General features: G+C 29.7%; 1 protein-coding gene across 1 annotated transcript in view; it reads right to left on the bottom strand.

Moving 5' to 3' along the window:
• The window catches only part of Dsor1 (mitogen-activated protein kinase kinase 1), a 39708-nt gene extending 13618 nt beyond the window's left edge, over window positions 1-26090 (bottom strand). Inside the window, exons 1-8 of the mRNA XM_067275170.1 lie at window positions 25904-26090; window positions 17957-18182; window positions 15842-15988; window positions 15685-15762; window positions 5625-5676; window positions 5384-5508; window positions 5111-5306; window positions 4952-5028 (exon numbers count right to left, since the gene is read on the bottom strand). Coding sequence (XP_067131271.1) covers window positions 4952-5028; window positions 5111-5306; window positions 5384-5508; window positions 5625-5676; window positions 15685-15762; window positions 15842-15988; window positions 17957-18182; window positions 25904-26001 — 999 coding nt within the window. The 5' untranslated portion in view covers window positions 26002-26090. The remainder of the gene's footprint in view (window positions 1-4951; window positions 5029-5110; window positions 5307-5383; window positions 5509-5624; window positions 5677-15684; window positions 15763-15841; window positions 15989-17956; window positions 18183-25903) is intronic.
• Window positions 26091-27519: the final 1429 nt, after the last annotated feature.

A 27519-nucleotide genomic window follows, 5' to 3' on the forward strand; every position in this document is an offset into this window, starting at 1 on the left:
TCTGTTATGGTAAATTGTTTTATCTGTGATTATGGCTCTGTCATTGTACATTTTGTGCATGTTGTCTTCCAATACTGTCTGTGAAATGTATTTGTAGTATAACTTGTGGACATCTAATAATTTGTGTTTGTTTGCAAGCTCTTGATGTATTATATTTGCTATTTCATTATGTCTATGTAAATAATCTGTCTGTGCCAAGAGCTTGCAACCAGAAGTGATGTGTTGTACTAGTTTCTGGCATGATGTGACATTTTCCGCATGCGTCATTTGTGAGTGTTGTATCTTTGACTATGTGTTTTCTGTAGTTTTTACCTGATCCTGTATGGCCATCACGAATCCTTCTGTCTCTCCAAAGAGGCATCCCTGAGCTAACCAACTGTTTGATGCAGTTTTGTCAGCAAAAATCCTGAACCAGGTTGTAGGGATGCCTCCCATGGAGTGCCTTTTGAGCCCATGATTGCTTAATGGTGTCTATGTTTTTTATATGTTGTGTTGTATCCACATAATGTGAGTGTAAGTTTAATGGTGTGTTATTTGAATCTGCTAGAGTTACTACTTTATGTAACTGTGTTGTTGTTATTATTATTAAACTAGACCAATAGTTTCCCAAAGTGGGTGGTACCACCTCTGAGGTGGTGAGTAAGTCTAGAGGCAAAAAGAGCAAGAAAGTAGCAGGGAGTGTTGGTGGCAGTATCCTGACCAAATGTTGACCATAGGCAAGGGTTTGGGTCACTGATAAACTTTCCCTTTCCTCCATTAAAATGGGTAAGAAGCAATATTGCATTTAACGGTTTCCAGATGTGGAGAACAATGTATGGTAAAGACACAGTGTGAGGTTTATAGAAAAGCTTTTCTAAGACTATTTCTCATACAAAAGAAAACAGGTTGGAGCATTGGGTATAAGTTTATGGAACCAAGGGGATGTTGGCTTGTAAAAGTTTGGAATCACTAAACTAGACTCTTGTTAATCTGGCCTTCCTTGCACAGAGAGGGCTGCCACATTAGCAAGAGAGCCAGATTACTGAGTATATAGATATAATGCATACCTAAAGGCTATGATGTGACCTTGGGTATAAATTATTTTTGAAGCTATAATGTTTTTGTTATTGTGAAATTATGTATGGTAATTATAGGTTTAATTCTTTATTATATTTAATGTTTCAAGTTTTCTATATATATTTTAAAAGATGACAAACATGTTACAATGAAAGATATGTCAGATAATTGAGAGATTGGATTAGCAGGAATATATGTATTTATAATATTCCGTTGATGTGAAGCCATTTCAAATTTGAGACTAAATATTTGTTTCAGTTTGAAGAAGTGATGTGAAATGTGTCATATATATATAGAACTGATAAGAAAAAACATTAAAAAGAACAGAAATGAGATAACACAACTCTAATTCCATGAATAAGGATACTTTATGATATTTAGTGAGTAATTATCCTAGAGTTTCATTGAATGTATCATTTCCTATAATTCAGAAGTTTGACCAAGAATTATTTCTTTAAGTGTAACAGCCAAAGTCTCCTGAAAAACATTTAACTCTAGTATACTATTATGGGAATGGTAAACCTTTTTTGAATGTGTGCGCCATATAGCAAGCATAATTATCTTTAAAATGTTTATGCATGTCAGAGTTTTAGACTTCAGATAATGATATTTAAAGAAATGAAACAAATATGCTTCAATTAAAATAAATGTAAAAAAAAAAAAAAGATCAGGTGATAAACTGAAATTGTAGGATCAGATATTTTCTCCTGACATGCCACACTGGGCGCACATGCCATAGGTTTGTAATCCCTATACTATTTTATACAATGATAATTCTTTTATCTCAATTCATTTTCTTTTTAATATCAGCTGTAATTTAGCTAATATTACGAAGAAGAATATACAGGATGTGCCAAAAGTTATGAAAAAATTTAAAAGGCTAATAAATAATCATAGACTGCTGAATCCAATGTTTGTGGGAGATCATTCAACAGCACATTTCTGTTAAAAATGTGAAACAAAACAACAAATCATGAATTTGGACAGTGCTAAAATGATGATAGTAGGACCACTATGTTAAGACTATTGAGTAATACTTTCCTAAACAAAAAAGAATTACACCGCTTTACTATTTGTTTATTATAATGTGAAATATCTACCAAATTTGCAAATATTAGTTATAATGTATGAATCCAATTTAAACAGAATTTTTTAATATATGCATTCCAAAATGTTTAGATCTACAAAATTTTATATACAAGAGATCATCTTGTAATGGTCAAGGAATCAGAATATTTCCACTCCTCATTTGTTGATAGCAGAAACATGAGATTCTAGCAACCCTTTGACTTCATATTAAAGTGTTTCCAAAACTCTTGCACCATATTTTCATTAATTACTAATTGATAACGTGAGAATTGAACAAGATAAAAGAAAATAATCTGACGACGATCTTATCAGAAGCTCGTATATGTCAACTTTCTGACCTGAGAGTGTGGCAACTTTTGCTTTCTTAGAGTTGATAGTGACTCCTTATGATATCTTTCCCATGACTTTTAGTCACCTTTGAATATGATAAACAACCAATTTTAGTCAGTCATTAGGATTAGTGTTTGTGTGCATATCTATCCATTTGTTGAGATTTGTATTTGTTTGATTCATTTGTATTTCTGCTTGGATACTATCCAATGCAGGATACATCAAATTTTTGAATTTGAAGCTCTACCTCATTGAGAACTGTTTCCCTGTGCTTTCCAACATGGGAACTATTTCGTCAGGATTCACGAGGTTCCAAAATTTGTAAACTCTCTCTCTCTCTGTCTGATCATAATGCATGTAACCACAAATATTATGTCTTACTAAGATCTATAATGTATTATATGAACTTTCGTGCTATCTAATAAATGTTTAGAAGTAGTTAATTGTGTTGAGTGACTCCCAACTGAATCTCATCATTTCCTACTCCATCTTCTTACTCCTATTTTCACATACAAAAATACATTATTTCCGTTCATAAAAATGCTCAAAACTATAATAGTAGGCATAAATTACTTTGTGTCAGAAATTTATAAGTGTAATTACAACTGGTGATAAAAAAGCTCCAAAGGCTATATAAACAATAAAATATCACAACTGGTGTCAATTAGGCCATCCTTACCACAACAATATGAAATAGTGAACTTATTTAAAAAAGTTGTCAAGACTGTCACTTTAAATTGTCTTCAGTTAAACTTCCACATTTATTAGAAATATTTTTCATGGAACCATATAAATGCAAGGGTACCAATAATGAGAACCATTTTGTGTATATGAATATATTTTAAATAAAATCTTAAATATAATTTTGGACTAAAATTAAATTAACTTTTAGAGAAATATTAAAATTTCTGTGTAACAATTATTTGTAATCAACAACATGATAGTGCTGAAGGTATCATATGATACAAACTTGTTTACTGAGACCCCTCACTCAACAAACTCATAAAATGTAACACACTCAATTTGTTTGTAATCCTATACAAATAACTTGTGACTAAGTTTGCTACTTATCATTTTTAGGGAAGTCAAAAAGAATTAAAAACAAAAAGAAGTAACAAGATTTTGCTAAGATTTATCTTTTGCAGTGGATATAACCAAGCCATGTTTCTAATAAACAATAAAAAGTCATTTTATAATCACATACTGTTTCAATGGTGCAAGCTTTGACTACAACTGCTACCAATTGAAGCAGAAAAAAGATGATGATTTTTCTAATGTCATTTAATATAGAAATATTTATTCAAATAATAGAATGCTATTATTTTTCTTTACGATAGGAAAAAGTAAGAACTTAAAAATACAGTCTTAAATACAATAATTGACCATAGAAGCTGCATGCATAAAAATCTAGCCGAGAAGCTGTGTTTGACTTGTGTAATTGGGGCAAAGTATTAGCAGTTTCTGCTTTTTGCTACTACACCAAATACAGTATGTGCAGCAGTAAAAGGTTTCTAAAAACATTCTTAAGTCAATATCACAGATTAGTTTAGGATATATCAAGGCTAATTTTAATTTGGCTTAAAGACAGTGAAGCTATCATCTTATAAAAACTTTGCCATATTTTATGACATATAGGATGCAACTTTTGCCAAAAGAAAAGGCTATAAAAATTGCCCTGTATCTTATATATTAAGTTGCAATTCTCCATAAGCTGATGCAATTTCCCTATATTTAGGAAAATGGCCTTCAGTAGGTTCAGGTAACTTCTACTTAGCCCAACTCTTGAATAAAAAAATTATTGTATAATTAAAATTATTATTATTATTATTATTATTATTATTATTATTATTATTATTATTTGATCTAGCTAAGCAGCAGAATACGAATGGAGCTGAAGCTGATGTTCATTAGTCTACATATGCAAGGAAAATAATTCCATGTTCATTAAAAACAGATATAAAGGTAAAGCATGATACAGGATATACAAGGTATGATGAAGTAATGAGTCATCCAAATAACTTTTGAATAAAGGTATTTAGAGCTATGAAGGTGATGTATTTGTTTCATAAAGCATATATGAGTACATTCAGTATATCACTAAAAACTGTATATTGCTGTATCCTGTTTTAGAATTTTTATTAGCTCATTTCCTGTATAAAGGTTTACTGCTGTAATAAATTTTGCAGTATAACCTACTACAGCTTAATTAAACTTCTGAATAGAGCTGATCATAATAAATTACTATCTTGCATATTCATCATCTTATTTTCCATGTCATGAAAGAAATTGCCCTGCTAACTCAGACAACCCTCACCCCTATTAGTCTGAGTTACCAGGGTTCAGTATTTCAAAATAATTCTTTAATACCGAGAATAAAAAATTCTTAAAAAGCATATAAATTATAATTTTAATATTGTTTTAAATCTTGAATTATATTTTAAAGAATATTAACAGCAATAATGTTAATATTTTTTACCTCATTAACAATATAATCCAACAATTCAAAAATTGACATGGGTCTGGGACCATCACCTAAAGACACTGTGAAACTACCTACAAAGAAATTGATTTTAACAAGAAATTTCAACTTAAATTTAGTATTTTATTAATTTTCTCATAATTTGTTTATACTTACTTGGTCTGTTTTTAGAACTGGGAGAAGGAGTTTCGCCATCTTGATCCGCAGTATATTTGGATCCAAAGATGGCAGCCAATTCCTTCGGATCGGGAGGAGGAATGGGATAACGACCGATTGCCATCTCCACCAAAGACAGACCTAAACTCCAAATATCCGACTGGACCGTGTAGTGCGTGCCCTGCAGCCTTTCTGGCTAAATTTGAGAAAATATATAAATATTAAAGTCGTTTCGTCGTCGGCAAATACGAAACACGCTAATTTCGCACTTACCGACATGTAAGATCTGGTTCCGACAAAAGAGTTTGCCATCGAATCTATTAACTGACCACTAACGCCAAAATCACATATTTTGATCTCTCCTCTAGAATTAACAAGGATGTTTGACGGTTTCACATCTGAAACAAAACAAGAGAAAGATATTAAAATATAAACTTTTTAAAAATAATAATCTTATAAATTAAAAAACAAATCAATCATTTTAATAAAAACATTAAATAAATAATATGCTTACCTCTGTGCATTATTTGATGTTTCTCTCGAAGGTAATTCAAACCTTTTAATACCTTTAAAATTAAATTTAAAACTATTAAATATTTAATAAGTAATTTTATATGTAATCTTTTTGACAAAAACATTCAAATATTTAGCGTGAAAATTGACTAATTTTCCGTTGCTATGGCAACTACTTTATTCGCCAGTAACAGGAAATTAAATTGCCAACTTTGATAACAACAACATTTGACTTGTCAAAGCACTTTTTATGACAACATAAAAAAGGTTGCAATAAAAACAATGTTTTAAAAATTCTACATTTAAATGAATTTATTTTTAAGACATTAAGTTTTCTTAAATATGCGATATATTGCATATTTAAGAAAATTTAAGAAATAAAAACATAATGTATTTGGAATTATTTTAATTTCGTGTAAAACTAAGTAATATTCAATCTGAACTATAAAATATTTATATAATAATGATGGTAAAAATCTTAAATAATATTTCTTTTACAGTTAATATTTCACAGATAAATATATTACAATTTATTTAATTCGATTTAAATGCAAGAATTTTCTTAATAAAAGAAAATCTTAATTGAAACTGTATTTTGAACTTTTTCAGAAACTTTAGCAAAGAATTTTATGCCATACCTGCTTAAATTAAGAGAGATTTTTAAAAATTATCATGTATCAATTAAAAAGGCCTTTCCTGTATTACTAATTTTACAAAATAGTAGTTAACTAGAACCAATGAATCAGGCTTATTACACTCTCAGCAAATTTAATTAACCCTTTATTTGTCCAATATGCATTTTGGCCTGTCGTGGACCTCTTAAATTGGATTTTACAAACAATAGCAATCCCAAAAAACAGAGCCTCTGATAACAATCATTAAAAACATATATATATATAACAACTTATCTATATATTATGTTTTGTAATTTAAATTACCATATTTACTTGCCCTCGCATATAGGACGAGGAGTGACTTTAAAGATCAAAATAAAAAAAAATTAATTTATTAATACAATTCTAATTTTATTTTGTTTAATCACAAGTAAAATATCAAATGAACGTAAATACACACACTGTCCTGCAAAAATTACTGGCATTTTAAACTTTACGGAAAAATCTTGTAAAATCCACAATATAATTTGTTCACGTAAAGCTGGACAATCGGGAACCTTTTTTTTGTCAATTCTTAACAGTCGAATCCACTCTCCGTCAATTACACTTATGAGTTTCTCCAAATTCTGATTTCCAAATAATCATGTTTTCACCTGGGAATGGATTAAAACTTATATCGGGCTCCCGTGTGATTTTGGAATTTCAATCTGGAATTCAATTCAAAAGCTTTGCTTTTCCTATTGTTATTTGTCTTTACTCCCAACAACATACAACAACAATTCAAACAACCCAGATAAAATACTTATGTTTTTCAATACAAGACGGTAAGCATCCGGTAAAAAATGCAAATACACTGTTCACAAAAATTATTTGCAAAAATGCAAAGAATCTTTTGCTCGCACATATAGGACGACCTAGGAATTTGAAGCTGTGATAAATGAATAAAAACCTCTTCTTATATGTGAGTAAATACAGTAAGTTGTTGTACACCTACAAATTAATTATAGTATTAATAAGTGTTATCAGAGGCTCTGTTTTGGATTGGTATTATTGTTTGTAAAATCCAATTGAAAAGGGCCAGAAAAGACCAAAATGCATATTATACAAATAGAGAGTTAATTAAATTTGCTGAGAGTGTGATAAGTATGATTCATTGGTTTTACTTATCTATTATTTTGTAAAATTATCATGTATATTTTATTCATCAACTTTAAAATTTTACTTTCTACATCATATTTTAAGTTGGCTCCACACATTCAGTATCCACCAAATTCTGAGTACACATTTGACCAATACCGAGTAGTCTTGATGATTTACTCATAATCAATGCGTGGTATTCTCCATTTCTCAATGCTTGTTGTATACTGTGCTGAATCAAATGGGATGAATCTTGGATAAGCATCTGTAATTCCCAAAATAAACGATGCTCAGAAAATAATTGGATGTCCAAATATGTGGCAAACACTTTAGTAAAAGACAATTATTTGTTAATTGGCAAAAGCCAAATGTATGGAGCTGGCTTTAAGCTCAAGATTTTATACTATGGTGGCTGAAATTCAATTAACCAAAATATATTTTAAGATTATTCTAAAACCAGTTTTGAATAGCTGTGTGAGCCCACCGGGGAGGTCAGAGAAAGTTGGACTCCTCCTTCCAGCAACAGGTCGTTGACCTACTCACTTGTCAAGGATGGCAGTTACGTTGTGATACTCGTTATGCATTACGCGAGTGGAGGAGAGGTGAGATGGGTCGATGAGAAGGTGTGGACAACAGTCGAGTAAAGACACCATTTTTTTAACAACAAAACAAAGATTTACTAAAATAAAACTTTAAGCTACAATTCTAACTCTCGGTTATGCGTAGGGGAGCTCGAGATAGAGTTTACATAGATCATTTCATACCTCTTTTCAAGTTCCGCAGATGTCGGTAATTCCAAATAAAACTCTAGGTTGAATAATCCAGATAGGTGTTAGGTCCATGGGTCAATTTGTTGTGACTGTGTAGAACAAATAATTAGCGGTTCAACTACAACACGCTCGCTTGTCAGATCGAAAGAGGCTACCCCGAAGGGGAAAGAACGCGGGTTTTTATAGATTTGCCATGGAAACTAAGTCATTAGATCGCTGTTGGACGAAAGAAAATGACGAATTCGAATGTTGAGTGTACAATTTATGATGGTACAAATTATAGAATTTCCCATAAATTCTGTTGTTTGCTCCTAAAAATTTAATTTAGTTTTTGTTTAGTTTTCCAAATTAATTAGATAAAGTCTCGAATTCCGCAGCTGCATGCTATTATCAGTAATGCAGTTTCATCCAATCAGATGACAATCACAAATATATTTGTTCCAAATCAGTTTTAACTGTTCTTAAAATATATTTTGGTTAAATGATATTGACCCACTATATACATATATAAATTTCAAACTCTCTTCGTCTTGAAAGCACAAAGAGAATCCTAGTCACAAATTTTAACTCAGTCTACAATGGAGTACCTGATTGATGAAGGATCAGACTCAACATATCAAATAAAACTTAGGATTAAAATCAAAGTAGCAAGTTAGTGTCTTTTTTCATCTTAGTTATATGATCACAGATTTAATAATTTTCTAAGTATTAATATAAATAAACTGAATATACTCTCTTCATTAAGAAGTTATTATGATAATCCTATATATAAAATTCTCGTGTCACAATGTTAGTTACCTTACTCCTCCGAAACGGCTTTACCGATTTTTACCAAATTTCATATGCATATTCAGTAGGTCTGAGAATCGGCTACTATCTATTTTTCATACCCCTACACCATTTCCCCCTTTCAAAAATATATTTATATATGGATTAAGGCTTTTATGTCCAACAGATGGCGCTAACTTCCGACGACCTAAGTTTGCTTTTCTGTCAGGCATTCTGCTTTTCTGTGAGAATGGACTGAAGCAGATCATTTTCTATCTTCTATCTATATAAATAAAATATAACGTTCGTTTGTTCCTACCGATTCCTTTGAAATTTTGACACAACGTTGCATTCGAATACGCACGTGTTTTTATATAATATACATGTCGAAATTCCCCCCAGTGGGGGGAGATGGACGGGATTAAGGCTTACCGTGAAGAACTCGGCTTCTATTATACTATTTTACATGCGGTTTTTTGCGTTTTTAATTGCATTTTAATAGGTTACGTCAACATAATATACACTAAAAAGGGATTTTTCGATATTCCCCAGCGGGAAAAGTGACGGGATTAAGGCTTACTGTGAAGAACTCGGCTTTTATTATACTATTTTAGATGCATTTTTGATTGCGTTTTAATAGGGTACGTCAAGAGAATGTACACTAAGAAGGGATTTTTTGAAATTCCACCCACGGGGGAAGTATTATACATTTATAATAGATACATTTTGAGCCACAGCAACCCGTGGCCAGGTCAGCTAGTTATCTATACATATCTTCATATTCTACAAAATGTCCATTATGCATTTTAGAAGATGATTTCAAACAAGCATTCTATACAGAACTTAACAGATTTTGTTAAAACAAAGAATTTTGTGTAAAAGTTGCAGTAGAAACTGAAAATGGCCCAATTAGGACCAAAAGACTTTTAGGTAAAATACAGTCGAGTCTGCATAAGTCGACACCATTGGTTGAGTAGTCAGTTTCTGTGGTCCCGGCCGACTTACATAGGCATTAATGTTAAAAAACTCCGGTTTACTTGACACCGTTTAACTCATCATCACTGGATAAGTCAACATACTTTTGCTGTCCCACACTCCAATAAGTCGTCACCCCCTCCTGAAAAAATGAATTCACTCCACACATGTGGTGCAAACTCATTTTTTTTTTTTTTTTTTTTCAGAAAGGGGAGTCAATTTATTTATTAACACACACACACACACACACACACACACACACACACACACACACACATATATATATATATATATTAATAAAAATGCCTTAACATTTTATGTATTTTTATGTATAAAATAATAACAGATAAACAAAAAGAACATATATAATCTACATCAACATCACACCAGAATCCGATTTTGCATTTTTCTCATGCCAGAAGCATTAAGAATCAATCCTTAGACATTATTTGCAAACAATTGACAATTGTGAAGATGATGTTTTAAAGGCGTTCAAGATCGTCGAAAAAGAAAGTTGGACAGTTAAGTGCTCAAAACAAACAACACTAAACGAATCTTTCAGCTTTTCATCTACAGAGTAATTGTAAATGGAGGACACAATGTATTGTAAGCCTATACTACTGTATAACGCACTACTGTATTTTCCTAATTGTAGTTTTGTGGTTTTTTTTCCAACTTCGCTTTAGTCGTCACGTCGGATAACTCGACACATTTCCACTTCCCCTTGCGGTGTCGACTTATGCGGAGTCGACTGTATATATTTTGATTTCCGTAAGAAGAGATCACATAAAAGTTTAAAATATTTGCACATAAATACTGTAATAGCTTTCTTCCTTCACATTATATTAGCCTAAGAATTCTGTCTGTTCATATCAAAAATATTTTGTCTTTATGTTCCTTTCTGTCATCTCAATATTACAATCAGATCTTTTTTCTTCTATTATTATAAATGAGTTGTTAATATAGAAAATACATTACAAATAAAGTACCACATATACAAATGTAATTGTAAATGAATATTATATACTTCCTAATGCTGAATTTTATTCTCTCTTATTTTAAGCTTCTCTAAGTATTTTAAATGTTTATTGTTAACCTTTAACATTACTTTTTAATGAGATTTTGTTACATATGTCTGTTATATTGGAGAAAGCTAATATTGTCCTCCTGGCATCACCTTTGTATTAATTTATATAAATAAATAAAGTATAATGTTCAATAATATCAATATATAGATTTAACTACATTTTAAATTCAATTGTAACTTTCATTTATAATCTGAACTCACTAATAATTATAACTAAACTCATTAACTACGTTAGACATAGTACATGTATTTGTTTATATTAGTTTTTTTTTACATTAATAAATAGGGTAATCAATCAAAAAATTCACTTGAGAAAATTTGATGATGCCAGCAGAGGAAGTTTGAACGTGTCTCCTTGGCTTATAAAAAAAAGCATGCAAAGGCATTGTCTGTAATTTACCTGTTGCAGAGGGATGCAGTATCACTGGATATAACTTTATATTTCAATCAAAGACCATGTGAACAATAACAGAGTTTGAGAGGGGAAGATTATTGAGTTGAAAGAAGCCAGATGGTCATCTCACCGAATAGCCCATCACAGGCCGTTCTGACACACTGAGAAGGTGTTGAGACCAGTGCACAAGAGAGAGCTTGCATCGCATGCAGGACGCTCAGGCTCGGCAGACTGCTGGTCCTCTGATAAGCACACACAGAGCCAATCAGGTGCCATAAAATGGTAAGATAGGCACAGAAGCCTGTCTGTACCATTTCGAGCCACCTGGGTGAAGAAAATTTGGTATTGCAGGGGCCATTACATGTGCTACCATTGACAGACACTCACTGTCACCTCTGGAGTGGTATTTCTCCTGATGGGATTGGACCACAACAGAATGAAATTGGATCATCTACAGTGACAAATCCAGATTCAGTTAGGGCACTGACGATTGCTGTGTTCATGTCTGGAGTCCTGGTGGTAATGCTTCAATCCTGCCTACACAGAAGTGGCATATTGCTCCCACAGCTGGTGTAATGGTCCAGGGTGCCATCACATATGACATACGACTCTAGTAGTGATTCAAGGGACAAAGACAGCCCAGTGGTAGTGACATGCTGCCATGTGTGTTGCCTCTTATGGCAGGACTCTTAATAGCAATTTTCCAACAGAACAACACTCAACCACACATAGCAAGAGTGTCACAGGGCTTCCTTCATCCACCACATTGCTCCACTTTCCTGGCCTGCCCAGTCCCGATTTGTCACTGATCGAACATGTCTGGAATCACCTGGAATGCCAAGTTGGACAGCCTAGAAGTTTGGCCAAACTAGAGAACTGCTCGCAGGAACTGTGAACCAAGATGCCGCAGAACACCATATGCCTCCAAGCCCATCTGTATCACATCTTGTATTCGTGCTAGAGGTGACCCAATGGAGTACTAAAACATCATTTCATTTGTAGTTTTTCTTGCAATAAATGATCCCTTTGCTTTAAGTTTGTAATTACTTACTTATATCGCTATCACTCTCACACGTACAATTTCATTTCATTCAGACAGACAACTTCTCAGTGTGCTAATTTTTATGGCAATGAGTGTAATTTAAACTTTTTATGTTTTACATTTACAGAATAAAATTAAATGTTTTTGTCAGCAAACTTTAAAAAATTTTAAATATGGAGAATAAAGTATAAGACACTGTACCACTTTAAGTATTTCTAAACATCAACAGGACTTAAATGCTATTGACTGCAATTTAAATGTTATGAAAGAAAATTTGGTACTTGTTTGCATTTTAAAATATTTAAATCCATCAAAAATTACTTTAAAAATTCAAAATATTGTTATTGGAAATGAATAAATATTCTGAAAATGACATTTAAACATTCAGAATATATTTACTGAGTGTCAAATAAACAAAAATTATGTCTACAATCATCTACAAGACAGCTTAAAAGTCAACCATGATATATTTTTAAGCTTATTTTAAGGGTTTTAACGAACTTTTGTACTATCCTGCAGATTTATTTACTTCACATTGAGTATTGCTATATATTTTCTATTTCTTAAATCTAATATTAAATTGCCTTCTAAATATTTAAAAAAGCACTCGAAATAAATTTGTTGAAAGTTAAACTTAAAAGAATTTAAAAAGTGTGACTCACATTAACCAATTACCCGGTGTGAATAATACGAGTCGGACTTTTTATATTCGTCTCGCTGTGTTGTGCAGTTAATTAAAAGAATTTTTTAAAGTTTTATTTGAAAACAGTCTAAATTATCAATTATATAATTATAATATTTTTAAACTTTCAATTGATGTTACATTTTGATAATTTATAGCATAAATTATCAAAGCACACAAAATGAGAAAGATAAAGATCTCAAACTAAAACAGAACAACCATAAATCACTTGTACAAGATTAATGAAAATGTTTTGTTAGTAGACAAATTAAATAATTAAATATCACAGCTTTATTCATTTTGTACTTTGTTTTTAAATAAGTCATCTTGTTTTGCTATGAGAAAATGAATCATTGAGTTAGCAGGATACAAATATAGTTATACCTAATAACTCAAAATGCTTACAATGTTTGTAATATAAACTAATCATCAATCTAATCATTTCTGGTCTTATTAACAAAATTAAATATTACAAATGATAGTAAACTAACTAAAAAGTCCAGCAATGAATTGCATAACTTTTCCTGGCACCATTTAAAACTGCATGTGGTACCATCTGTTATGGTTTATTATTTTTAAAACTTTTCATATAATTAATTATTATAAAATGGCAAAAAGCTTAATTTTGAAGGTAGAGATGTTTTCCTGAACGTTCGAAAAAATAGTTAATAACACAAATAATACATGAAAATAAAGATTACTCTTGAAAATGTAAATCTATTCTGAATTATTGCACAAAAGAAGAATCAAAATCTGCAATATCCAATTTAGATTAAAATATTGATTTTCGTAATATCGATTTTATCATTTATCTTTTTCATATAAAAAATAAATTCTACATCTTAAACAGTAAATATTACAAGAAAATGAATAGAAAACCAATTGTGAAATATATAAAAAGAAACTGTTGGTTTGAAACAATGAACAATAAGACTTTTTAAAAAATTAAGTTTGTAGGTTACAGTTATTAAAATTGCATTTAACAGATTGTATTGTGTTTACATTTAAAAGTATAAATGCTTTTAAATATGAATACAATATATATTTCAAAACTTATAAAGTAAAGAGTATGTAAACATTTACCAAATAACTAAAAATCATTTATAAATATGTTAATAAAAAAAAACCTGTTCTGACAATTTGTCACAAATACTTCAGTCGTCTATTCCAAAATTATTGTAATTACATTAATTATTACCAGAAAACATTATAATGTACATCAGAACATTGGAAAACCATCCAAGTTTCACCTTTGCCCATTACAATTTCTCAATGCATGCAGCTTGTGTAACGTGGCATATATCCAGCAGATACTACTCAAATTCTTCTTATGCTCACTACTGACATATCTGTTGTTTCTTCTCCCGTGGCGGCTACAATTCTACAGCTCTTGCAGATTATTTGTGTTGCACAGAAGTGATTCAGACTTTGTGAACTGTAGAATGCAAAATGTCTTCTCTGTTGCAGAGTTGTTATGTTTTTTACAGAACTTCCTAGAGATAGTAGACAACGAGATGTTAAATGCAAATAGGAGATAAAACTTGGACAGTGTTCTACTGATTGGTGTATGTCACCTACTTGTCAGATAATAATTACAGTAATTTATTTACAAAGTTTCAGTATCCAATAGTGTAAATTTGATAAGAGTTATTTATAAAGAACTATAAAATCAAAACAATTTTCAGATATTTATTTAATTAAATTTATTTTAAAATATTTCTATTTAAAATTAACATAAATTCTGAAGTTTTAAGAACATTTACTTAGATTTAAGTTCTTAGCTATACAATAAAATCTTTCCACAACATAAAATAGTTTATAATAAACTTAATTATGTTAATTACACTTAAGGATTCTTATTAAAAATTATAATACAAGCTTCTAAAATATGTAAGTATAATGTTTAATATATACATATATATACCTTTACATAACTAACTTTTTTTAAAAAAATTTTAATATCCACATGCTTTAACTTATAAGTTAATACTTTATGTATTACCTTATAATTAAATAAGCAAAATAATTAAAAGTAAAATATTATTTAAGCGCTTTGCAAGCCACAAAAAAAAATTTTCTCACAAGTTCAAAGACTTTTTTTTTTAACACAAGCATTTGCAGTTACTAAGTATTATCTGTTGCACTTCAAATATTTGTTGTGTGTGTCGAGAAATCAGATGACAAGATTATCAAGACTAGGTCTGTTTATGTCTACAAGTTACAGGGAAATACGACAGTAAGAAATGATAGCTAATTTGTCATAATCCTTAAATCTTGAATATAAAAATTTTATTTTTATTACACACTTTTTCTTATTTAACTACATAAAATTAAATCATTTTTAAAAAAAATAATTAACAGGAAACAAATTTTTTATATCTATTTATATACTAATGAAACTGTCTCGTTCCTGGTTAAAATAACAAGTCTAAATGATATTTGCTCAGGTTTGTGTACACAACTGACATATTGCTGATGGTGCAGCTTAGTAAGTCAAGAGACCGAGTTTAGCTATTGGGAGAAGTGACGCTTACTGATTATTTTAAATTGATTAGTTCTTACGTATTAAAGCTAAATAAAGATTAAACTTACGGCGATGGTGACTTGCCCGAGAATCTGTTCCGGTATTCTTCCGGCCTTTTTAAGGACCAAATCTAGAGAGCCACCGTCCTAAAAGAAATTGCAATAAATTAGATATGGCATATTTACTTTAATGAGGTTATACGTGTATACGATAAATGATCTCTACCATATATTCCATACAAATATTTATTTCTCCGTCACTGTAGAAAGCGCCATAAAATCCGACAATGTGTGGGGAATTGCATTCGTGTAATACCTTCAATTCACGAATAATCTGGTTCCTGATCGCAGGCTTCACTTCCAAATGAATTAACTAAACAATATATGTTTTAAATTCAGTTATTATCATTAAAAAAGCTAACATTTTATACAAATACAACAAAGGATAAAAATTACTTCTCAAAAATGAGCAAAAAGTCTAATTAAAATCATCAATAAAGTTAAAATAAATAATATTTAAGTTCTAAAGTGTACACAAACATTTTTTTTTATTTACATAACACTTATTTTCCAGTCTGGCAGTCTGTCTAACAATAAATACTTTTTTCTTGCTAATATTCTTAGAGTGGTCATTCACATTCTCAGGTCGTGACCTTCTACTATAAAATTACTAGGCAATAGTAGACAATGGTGAATCGCCGTGACTTTCTCAGAAGTCTCCGTCATTAAAATAATTCATCAATTTAATTACTATTACGCAATATACAGAGATAGTCATTAAATACTATATTTGAGAGACTGGCTGTTTCGACCGCAAATGTAAAAACACTATAGCATAAAAAATCTTATTATATTTTATAATAAAAAGACAATATTTTTGTTCGAGCCATCATCGCCAAGGAAGGAAATTAATTATTACAAGTAAAAAAGTAAAAAGACGTGAGAAAAACATTTCACTTTCATTTCACGACTGTTGTCTTAATGGATCTGACCTTGTCTTTCTCTTCTAATACTAGTTAATTAATCAATAATAAAAATATATAAATTTTTAATTCCTTCAAAAACAAAAGTAAAAATCATTTCAATTTAAAATTATTGAAAAATATTTTCATCATTTTTTTATATTAAAAAAAAAAAACTTGAAATATTTTAGAAGTTATTTGTATTCAGCATTCGCCGTAATGGAAAATTAAGCTTTAAAAAATGCACTTAATTGAACTTATTAAAATTTGTTATAACATTAAATAATTTTATTTTAATTCTAAGAAACTATAAAACATTTTAGAAAAACACAATAAGGCTTCTTAAATCGTAAATTAGATCAGAAACAAATTTTACTGCTTCATAAAACTCCAACTTTTAGCTTAAAAGTATTACATTTTACATATAAAAAATCCATTTTAAGAATATAAATTAACTAAAATTACTATTAATTTTGTATCTAAACAAGGATTATTCTTATTCTGCGCATTATTAACCTAAGATTCTGTTAAAATACGGCTCGGTAATCCAGTATCTGGCCAAGGAAAAATCGAGAATGATGCACGTGTTGAATTCAGTGTATAAAAAAGGTTTAAAATAAATTATTTTATTAAATAATGCAATTAAAAAGCACATTAAATTATTTGTTTACTAGAGCAGTCTGGATAGCTTTCATATACTATTGATAAAGTTTATTTTAAAGTTAACTATGGATATTAATTAACTTTTTAAATAAAAATATATTAGTTTATCTGCAAATAACTGCTTAAAAATGTTACAAACTTTCCTGTTACAATATTTTTAAATATTTAATTAGATACATATTGCTCTATTACTAAATAAATTATTATTTTTTTTTATTTTTAGAATAGGAAGAGAGGAAAACTTTGTTTTGAAATATGATTTGTTTCCAAATGCAAGAGCTGAAAGCCATTTTATTGCTAGTTTCACAAAAACAAAATCTAATTTAAACGTTCTCCAAAAATATCCAAAAGATATTGATTTCTCCTTTCTATTAATGAGAAAACTGTGTTTAAATAATGAAATTAATTAAAACATTTGCTTAAAATGTAATATAAAATTACGAAATAATTAATAATTTAGGAACTTTATCAAGAAAGTATATATTCATATATTCCGTATACATAAATCCAAAAAACGTTTAATAAGTAAATATTTAATTATCTTATTCACATTAAATATTAAGTAATAAACCTGTATATAAATATTTGTTCTGTATATTTGAAAAATTCTGAAAAACAATTTTGTTAACAAGTAAAACTTATTTAATTTGCATTAAAAAACTAATTCATAATCTGCTAAATTCTAACTTATATATATATATATTCATTTTCATCACCTTTCTTGCCATAATGAGTCCACAAGGCTGATGTAAGACTTTGGTGACGACGCCTCCATTTCCGGCACCCAATTCGCCCAGATTTTTGAAATCGTCACTGTTCAATTCTCCGACTTTCTGCTTCTGTGTCAGAAATGCCTCTAAACGTTTGCGCTGTTGATCGTCTAATTCTAATCCTTCTATTGTTTTCTGAAGAGCTTCGATGCTCGTATCAAATGTCGATTTGCTGTAATTAGAGTTGTTTTAATTTTTAAGTAAATCTATATTAAATTAATATAGATTTACTTAAATTTAAATCAAATCCAATAACTTTTGTGATCTGTAACAATAATAAAAGATAACTTTGTGAACTGAAATCTAGCATTAGGAGAATGACTGATACTTGATTACAGTTAGTTTGTACAAGGAGCTGAGACAAAATCCATTCAAATTAAATACTTAGAAGAAAAAATCTTATATGATCTTAAATCTCTTGAATCATTGCAATATTTGGACAAAAGATATATTACTATTCCACAATCTCCATAACAGTCATTGCCTAAGAGAGTGTAAACACTTTAAAATACTTATAAAGAGTTGCGGCAGTTACTCCGCACAAAGTAAAACATCAATGACTGACTATATAAATAGGAATTAAAGTTGTCGATTTTCAGGAGTTGATTTCTCTGTCTCTCAAATGCCTAACGTAATTCTGGATATCTCAATTTAAAATTAATAGCTTTCTTAGGCAGTCTGCAAAAATTCAATTTTTATTACAACAGGGTTGCTGAAATATCATCCATCAAACAGTGTAAAAAATCACCAAAAAAGCTGTATTTCTTCTTTTTTCTTTATCCAGCACAAGAGAGGTTCCTAGAAAAAAATAACTACTAGATCTAGAAAGCTTAAATTTTAAACTTACGCTTATCTTGTTATCAGTAAGATTCTGACAAAACTTCTAGGTTGTTACGTCAAAGTTTAAATGGGTTTTCCATAGAACTATTTTACTTTTATCACTTAATTTTATTCTTATAAGAATAAAATTGCTTTGGAAAGAATGACTTTTATTTAAAATGTTATCCATAATGTCAAAAACTCACAATTAAGCAAACAATTTTACTAACAGCATATTCAAAGCATTCGATTGGCAGCTTATCAAAACGTATGTCATAGTCTTAGGTCTTGATATAGTCATAGTCATAAATTAAAAAGTGTCAGGGCACTAACTGGTTCCCCAAGTTTAAATTGCCACTTATATGGAGGTGCCACTGTCGACGGAGTTTTGTATGGACAAAGGCAACTTTCTGGTACAATATCTATAAAATGGTTTAAATGTGCCAAAAATGACCTATACATTTGTAATCAGCATAAAAAACTGTGAAAGAAGTAATTTTGTCAGTATTTTTGGCTGAGGCACATAATCTGAAGTTCAACCTAGATGTTCACAAAGTACAAGGGCTTTGTCCTACGTAAAAAAAGTACCAGGGTATCACCTTGGTAAAATACAATGATGGGTATTACTATATATAATTATTTTTTACAATACTTACCCCACACTTGATTTTACACAATTTCAGAGGTGAACAAATGGTGGTGTTAAATTGAAGTTTCATAATACACACACTATACATCTATGTGCAATAGGCCAACATTTTAATAGTAAATATCCTTCAAATAAAAATGATACACTTTGCATACGTGCGCAAGGTTCGACATATCTTTGTTTACAATGAACAAACGTATGTATATTGTCAGATAATAAATAAAAAATTTTCAATTCAAAATTTCCTTATCAAATTTATTTTTGTATTTTATTTAAACATATTTTAATAATTTATATACATTTCTTTAATAATTTACTTATTGAAGTTTAACTGTTATCACATAATAGCAAGGTCGAGGCCGAAGTTTTAAATGCGAAAACGTTTATGTCGGACGTTCGGTGCCGCTTTCCTGTAAGCCTAGAAGTTTGGCAATGGCCTTTGGAATGTTGAGCATGATTCCACTGACTTTCCAAATGCCATTGCTAAACTTCTAGGCTTATAGGAAAGTGGCGCCGAACGTCCGACATACACGTTTTCGTGTTTAAAACTTTGGCCTCAACCTCGCTAATCTTAATATTTTATTCTGACTGTGGCCCCTAGAGTTTATTCTGGCTCCCAAAAGTTGATTTTTAGCCTTTGGCTCCCTTGAAATGTTCTGTGGCTCCTAATTGAAAACATTGACTTAGATGACAGTCAAATTTTTTTTTCTTAGGAGTTTTTCTTTTGTAGAGATAAGCTTGACACTTCAAAGCAAAATATAGAAAAAAATAGTGTTCGTGTGGGTACCACTTCACAGTACCAAGCTTATCTTTACCAAGAAAAACTCCTAAGAAAAAAACTTTTGAATGTTATCCAGATGTCATCACTTTCCCCTATCATTAACTTATGAAATTTTTGAAACATTTTTCTTAATATTTGTTTTTCATAAAAAATAATTACGTAAAATAACTGATTTGTTAACGTGTTTTAAAAACTAAACATACAGTACATATGCATTCGACAACTATCAAAATAATCTATTTTCAAGAACAATAAATTAAAAACGTTTGTTAATTACCGAGATTAATTTAAATTTAATGCTCTTTAATACTTGTATTGAGACTTTCAATATATAAAATATATAATTGTGAAGCATGCATCTTGACCTATACGCAATAAATATTTTCCGATTAAATAATATGGTTATGAATTAATATTTATTATCATGTCTACTATCAAGTAACAAATACCTTTGACTTTCTTTTTATCTAAGCAAATATTAATTACAAAATAAAACCAAACATTTCAAACAGTTGTCAATTAAATGACATGCTAGGCATTAAGATAAGTAAGTATTCATTACTACTTAACAGTCTTTAAATGATTGCCTAACAGCTATTTAAAAAGTTTTTTTGCTATTTCAACTAAAATACTTTTTAAAATAAAAATAAATTAAAACATGACTGTATTATTTTATATTTTTAAAATATAGACTATCATTAGAACATTTAATTAAATAAATTCCATTTTAAAGCAACACATTATATACATTAGACGAATCATCGAAACTTACTATTTTAAAAATAAATGACTTATCTTAACACTTCTAAGCATTGTTTACTTAATTACAAACACAAATTTGCTTCAATAATCTTTTCCACTTGTGGAGAAGATTATTAAAGCAAATATTCTTTGATTCCAGTAAAGAGATATGCAGTTACTTGGAATGTATGGCTTAAGTTAAATACTTAGAATCTGAAGAAAAATAACAGATTTAATTTTTTCTCTTATAAGATTTTATGAAATTAAATAAATAATGAAAGTATTAAATATACTGTAATTAAAATAGTAAATTTACTGTAATTTTATGCTGATTTTAGATGGGATAAATTAAATATGGGAGTAATAAAAGTTACTGTACAGAGGAAAAGGTTTAAGTTTACGTATGATATTGCAATTTTTCCTACACAAATGTCATAAATGTCTCCCGGAGGCCCAAAAATGCAAGGGAGTGCGGTCCAGAGACCTAGCGAGCCAGATTCCATAGGAGATTATGCAATTGGCAAAGAAGTCTTCCAAAAATTGTGACACCTGTGAGCAAGCAATAATGCCATCTACCACAAAATGGAAACACAAAACATACGACTTACAGATCTTGTACGCAATGCTACGCATATAACTTTAATGTCATTATAAATTTACTACTCTCTCATAACTTATATATATTTTCTCATGCAAATCAAAGACTAAAATATGCACATAAACATGAAACTTAATCAATACAAAAGGAAAAAACCCCACGATTTTAATAATCTTACATAGTTCACATTTGTTACAGAATGTAAATCTAGATTAAATTATCTTATCTAAAGTATACATGCTGCACATATTAGAAAGGAAATCTTAGTATGTCTTAAACAATTATCAACATCCTATCATTAATTTTAGACTCTCCTTTCTTTATAATATTTGAAGCAAAATTGTATCTAATATATATATTTTGTGTTTAATGAATCAAGAAACTATTACTTGGAAAACTGAAATTACTTTTTCTGGTTATACGCGATGGCATAAATAATTGTGATGTTGTGGAATGTCTAGAAATTTGGAGTCAAAATTATACCTTTTCTATATATTTCAAGCACGAATGAATAAATTGTTTTTTCAGAAGAATTAAATTCTTTGTTTCTTTCTCAGTTTAAATTAATCTTTTCTGTTGTTTCTTCTGATCTTTCTCTTTAGTCTTTTCTTGATTTACCTTTATCTTTGAATTTGTATCATATCAGTAAAATTTACGATCTCATTCCACTCTCCTTTACCTGTTAACAAAGAGTATTCTGTACGCGAGTCTCATAATGTAAATAAGTTTGGGTCTTTTCAAAGCAACCTCCACATCAAGCTAATTAACAAATTCAACTTCATTCAAAACACACAAGAAACTTTATATACATTCAGTTTGAAGATAGAATATCAAACTTAATGCCAAAATTCCAAAACAATCTTTTTCTTTTTTAATTCCTCAAACATTCTGATTTTTCCAAATAGTCCAAAAAGCATTATGTTTCCATCATTACACAAAACAGCAGCATAATATATTTAAAATTACAACATATTACACATTAATACACATAATAAATACACATTATTTATAGAATCTAATGTTTTTAAATCAACTTGTGACCCAAGTTTTCCATGAAAAAGAAAGTTTTTTATTGCAAATTTATTCCAATGTACTACAGCATATTACTTTATTCATGGATAATTCCATATTTACTTTGTAAACAGGTTATCTTCCCTTCTCTATAGGTACTGGTATATTATATATTAGACTCTTAATAACCTTTATGTCACCAGTAAAATATTTAATTATAAACAAACATTTGTTTATAATTAAATACTTTACTGGTGACATAAAGGTTGTTAAGAGTCTAATATCCATATTTACTATTTTTATTCAATACAATAAAATTTACTATGTTGTTGCTTCATTGTTTCATAAGAACAGAAAACATGGAATTTCTCATCAACTTTTAAACATATTGATGCTAATGCTCCACATAATAAAAAGTCTATGAATATTGCTCCAAGAGCTCAGAAAGATTGAGACTAACTGCTTTAAATTCTAATTAGAATTTCTTTCAAGAACTATTTGGAATATTTAAATATAATCTTTTAAAATTCTTAGAAATTGTAAGAATGAAAGAATGTCCAAATTTAATAATATAGTTGAATACTTTGTAATTTCTAGAAGGAATTATTATTGAATTATATTGCTAAAATCATTACTTTATATAAATGTACAATACATTTTTCCAACATGCCTTCAAATTAGTTTTTTAAATAATGTTCAGCCAGATTTAATAGTCTCAAATAATATCAAAGGAGTTGCTGATACTGTGATTCAACTTCAAAAAATATATAGTTAAAGTATAAAAATTACAAAAAAAAATTTTTACACTCATGAAAATAAAGTAAATATGTCTAAATCTACTTTATAATTTCTAACAGTGAAGTTTTTTAGTATAATTCAATCTCACTTTAACTTTGTGTACAAAAATGAAACTATAAATTGTGTAAAAAGTTCCTTTTATTACTAAAACTTCTATGAAGAAATTTCATAGAAAATAATTAAAATTAAAGTCAACGTAACTTACTGTAAGTAATTTGAATGTTTTAAGGGTTACACATTATTATTTACTTCAATTACGTCAACATAGGAAATAATTTCAGAATAAAAGTTTATTATTCATTGTTATGAGATATTCTAGTTTAACTCGATTCGTGAGGTAGCATACATCCACCCTGCAAACGAAACCAAGGACAGTCACATATAAAACATATTGTGAAACAAAGCATTGTTTCCTCTCAATACAAGCAAAAATGTCACATTTTCCATTTGTTCATTCACTTGTATCCATATTTTATTCAAGTTTTATCATTCTCTGGATAAATCTAACATTTATGTTTTAATATTATAAAAGATTTAATAATTAAGATTATGAAATAATGCTAAATTTTTAAATTATAAGAAAATAATCTGAATGTTTTACGGCAGACTACAAGTTGACATCAAGAATAATTCCAGATTCAAAACTTTAATTTATTTTCCATTTTTTACCTAGACAATGACAACTAACATTATATTATTTTCTTATATTCATTGTAAATACAAATATAGTTTAAAGTACATATATTTCATAAGTAATTTTGGGTAGCTAAATTAACATAGATGTTATTGCAGATGAATAGCCACACCAGTAAAGATGTCAGTCTCCTACTCTAAGGGACTAGTGTTGAAGTCATGGTCTTCATAAATTTCAGTAGTAGTTTGACCCAGATATGTCAGGGTCCCCTCCCTCACCACCTGGCCATCTAATTGTAGGATTGAACAAATCCATAATGGACACGAAAAAGAGCTGCCTTGCTGTCTCAGACAAAGAATTAAAAAAATTTAACACTTAAGAATTAGTTAGGTCTTAACGTATGGACATTCTGGATATTAAAACTATATCTTTATACGTGTGGAAATTTATATTCATATTTATATAAACAGATATGTTTTCCTATGCCAAAAAGATTAAATATATATAAAAAAGTCCATCAGAAAAATTAGAAGAAAGGAAGAAAGACTAAATCACTATCACATAAAAGTATCTTTAATCTAAACTTTAGAAAAGAACATAAGAAAGAATTAATTACATCATTATCAAAGAAGAAATCTTGTCATGTCATTTGCTACTGTATTATAAAAACTATAGCCTTCTAATTAGCAAACTGTATCATTCAAAATCAAATGAGAAATAATAAATGTTGGCTGTGTGTGTAATTAAGAGTTACAAACAAGTACAGAATGTAAACTAAGTGCAATTTATACACTAAAACAAAGCTGATTAAATGTGAAAATTTTAATTTTTATCTACATAAAATATATAACTGCAAAAAAAAGTTAAAAACATTATTGAAAACAGCAAAATGACTTCAAAAATTTGCCACGGTGTGCTTTATTAGAAAAAATAACTTTTATTATAAATATTTTCTTTGGAGATAAAAATAATTAAGTTAAAGATATTTTAAAATCTTTAAAGGAATTGATCTACTTTAAAAATATTAAATTTATGACATGATAGAGAGAAATGAGTAAACTTCCTTTTAAAAGAGGAAATCATTCTGGAGCATTAAAAACAAAGCGCAATTCAAAATTTCTTTTAAAGCTTTCCTTGCTGCAAATATAAGCTTTCTTTGCGTCCGTCACAGGTTTGGCAGAACCCAAAACACGAAAAACGGGATCGAACGCGTTCGGATCGACCGCTCGTAAAAATTTCCGAGAATCGACACTAATTTGGAAATGGATTGCGAACAAAAAGCAGCAGACCAACAGCTTTGGTCACCATAATTTACATTTAGACAAGAACTAGAAGAAAAATATAGATTAATAAATGTTATACTGTAGAGACAATATTTCACAGAAAACAAATACAGTGCCATACATTCTAATATTGTTTTCTAATTTGATCAGCTCATCATACATTTACTTACTTTTTCTTTCATACATGTATTTTGCTTTCTAAATTTTATATTGGGAAGAACATATATATTTATATATTTTCTAAATATAAAATTTAGACAAACTTTTAAGAATTAAGAAAAGAGGCATATTTAGAATTAATTTTACATGAACTATTATATAATAATGATACAAAATGCAGGATGTAAAAGCAAAAATCTGAGCTTATGAAGTGCTTTAATGTTTTGAAATTGACAAATATTTTCAAATTTTCTTGTCAATTTCACTTGTGATACAAATCTACTTGGATTTTATGAGCATGTGAATACCTTGTTCATTTATATGATTGCAATTATCACTATTTTTAATCATAAAAGAGCAATTAAAATTTGTCTTGAACCAATTGATAAGAAATTCTAATCATTGTTTAAATTCACTTACTCATTATTTGCATCTCCGGCACCCGTTTGATCGATTGGCTCGATGGATCCTGGCGGTAATTTCAGATTTAACTTGTTTTTACCTGGATTCTTACTCATTTTATCCTTTATAAAATGAAAAGAAACTCTACACACACATCCAAGCCTTGTTGTCAAGTGAATCAACACCGCAATCTTACGGCAACATTAGTTCCGTTTCTTGTCGTTTAGCGTCGCTTCCAGCTGTTAAAAATCTGTTTTTAATATACAAAATAAAAAATATAAATATAAATTTTAATTAACATTTAACAATTTATTAACTGTAATACTCAGTCACCTTTATATTTTAGCATTGTTAATTAAAACATGTATACTGAATAAAATGATTTGCATTAATAGTTTCGTGTAATAAGAAGAATGATGTCTATTGCTAGATGGAAATCATTCAAATACAGTATAATGTAATAACATTACATTTGAATGACTTTTATCTAGCAATAGACATCATTTAAGTCCTTTTCGACTATCTGCTTCTCGGTCATATTTTGTCAACAATATTTAGACATCCTCCATGAAGTGCCGTAACTAGGGCGGTGCCAGCGGTGCCCAGGAACAGGGCGTAGACCCTGGGGGCGCAGAAATGACCTAGACCAAGTTTTGGGGCGTAGTTACAGATGCTCGCACTGGGATCATAAAAGGCTAGTTACGGCGCTGCCTCCATGTTGAGAAGGCCGAATAGCCGGACGGTTAGGATAGCGTTAAACCCTTCCGGGAACCCGGAAAATAATCTGGACAGATCGAAAAACCCAGGGAATTTTCCGGAAAGTGATCCTTTGGGCCTGACCTCACACCCGTCCGCCCCATTGTGTATCTGGCAGAACCCGTAATGGGCTTGCTAGAAAGGTCCTCTTAGCGCCCACAGAGCGAAAAGAGTTTTAAAAAATCAAACATTGCTTGGCCTACAAAAAATTTTTTAAAGAAGATTCAAACAAATGGCAAAATAATGTAATATATACTGAATTTATAAAATAGCTGAAAGGAAACAAATTGCTGGCATTCAATAGTGTTAGTTCTGTTAAATTTAATAAAAATAGTATTTTAATAGTCTCCATCAGATAATGCTTTAAAATAGATAATAACTAGCAGGAAAACCCGGCGTTGCTCGAGCAAAAAATAACAGCAAAGATTAAGATTATTAGATTAGTTCGTACTTCTAACCTTTCTTCTAAATTATATTATAGTATTTGAATTATATCTACAAAGGTTATCTTACATGAGACTTAATCACACCAAGTGATTAAGTCTTAGTAATCACATCCAGTGTTTCCCAAGTTTTTTTGTGCTATGCCCCACCTAAGGGTCGATTTACACACAACAGTGAAGTGCCGGCACAGTGACTGTTTGGTGCATAAACATCGATAAATATCACACATAGCCAATCAGAGTTTCATCTACGACACGTGATCTGTATTCTGCCAATCATACAAGTGTCGTACATGAAATTCTGATTGGCTATGTGTGATATTTATCGATGCTTACTGCACTGTGCCGGCACGTCACTGTTGTGTGTAAATCGACCCTAAGCCTTTCAAAAATTCTTATGCCCCCCTAACATACATAATTTTTTATATTCAAAAA

The sequence above is a fragment of the Centruroides vittatus genome, unplaced genomic scaffold (assembly GCF_030686945.1).
Source record: "Centruroides vittatus isolate TY-2023 unplaced genomic scaffold, ASM3068694v2 contig_596, whole genome shotgun sequence".
NCBI classification, from domain to species: domain Eukaryota; kingdom Metazoa; phylum Arthropoda; class Arachnida; order Scorpiones; family Buthidae; genus Centruroides; species Centruroides vittatus.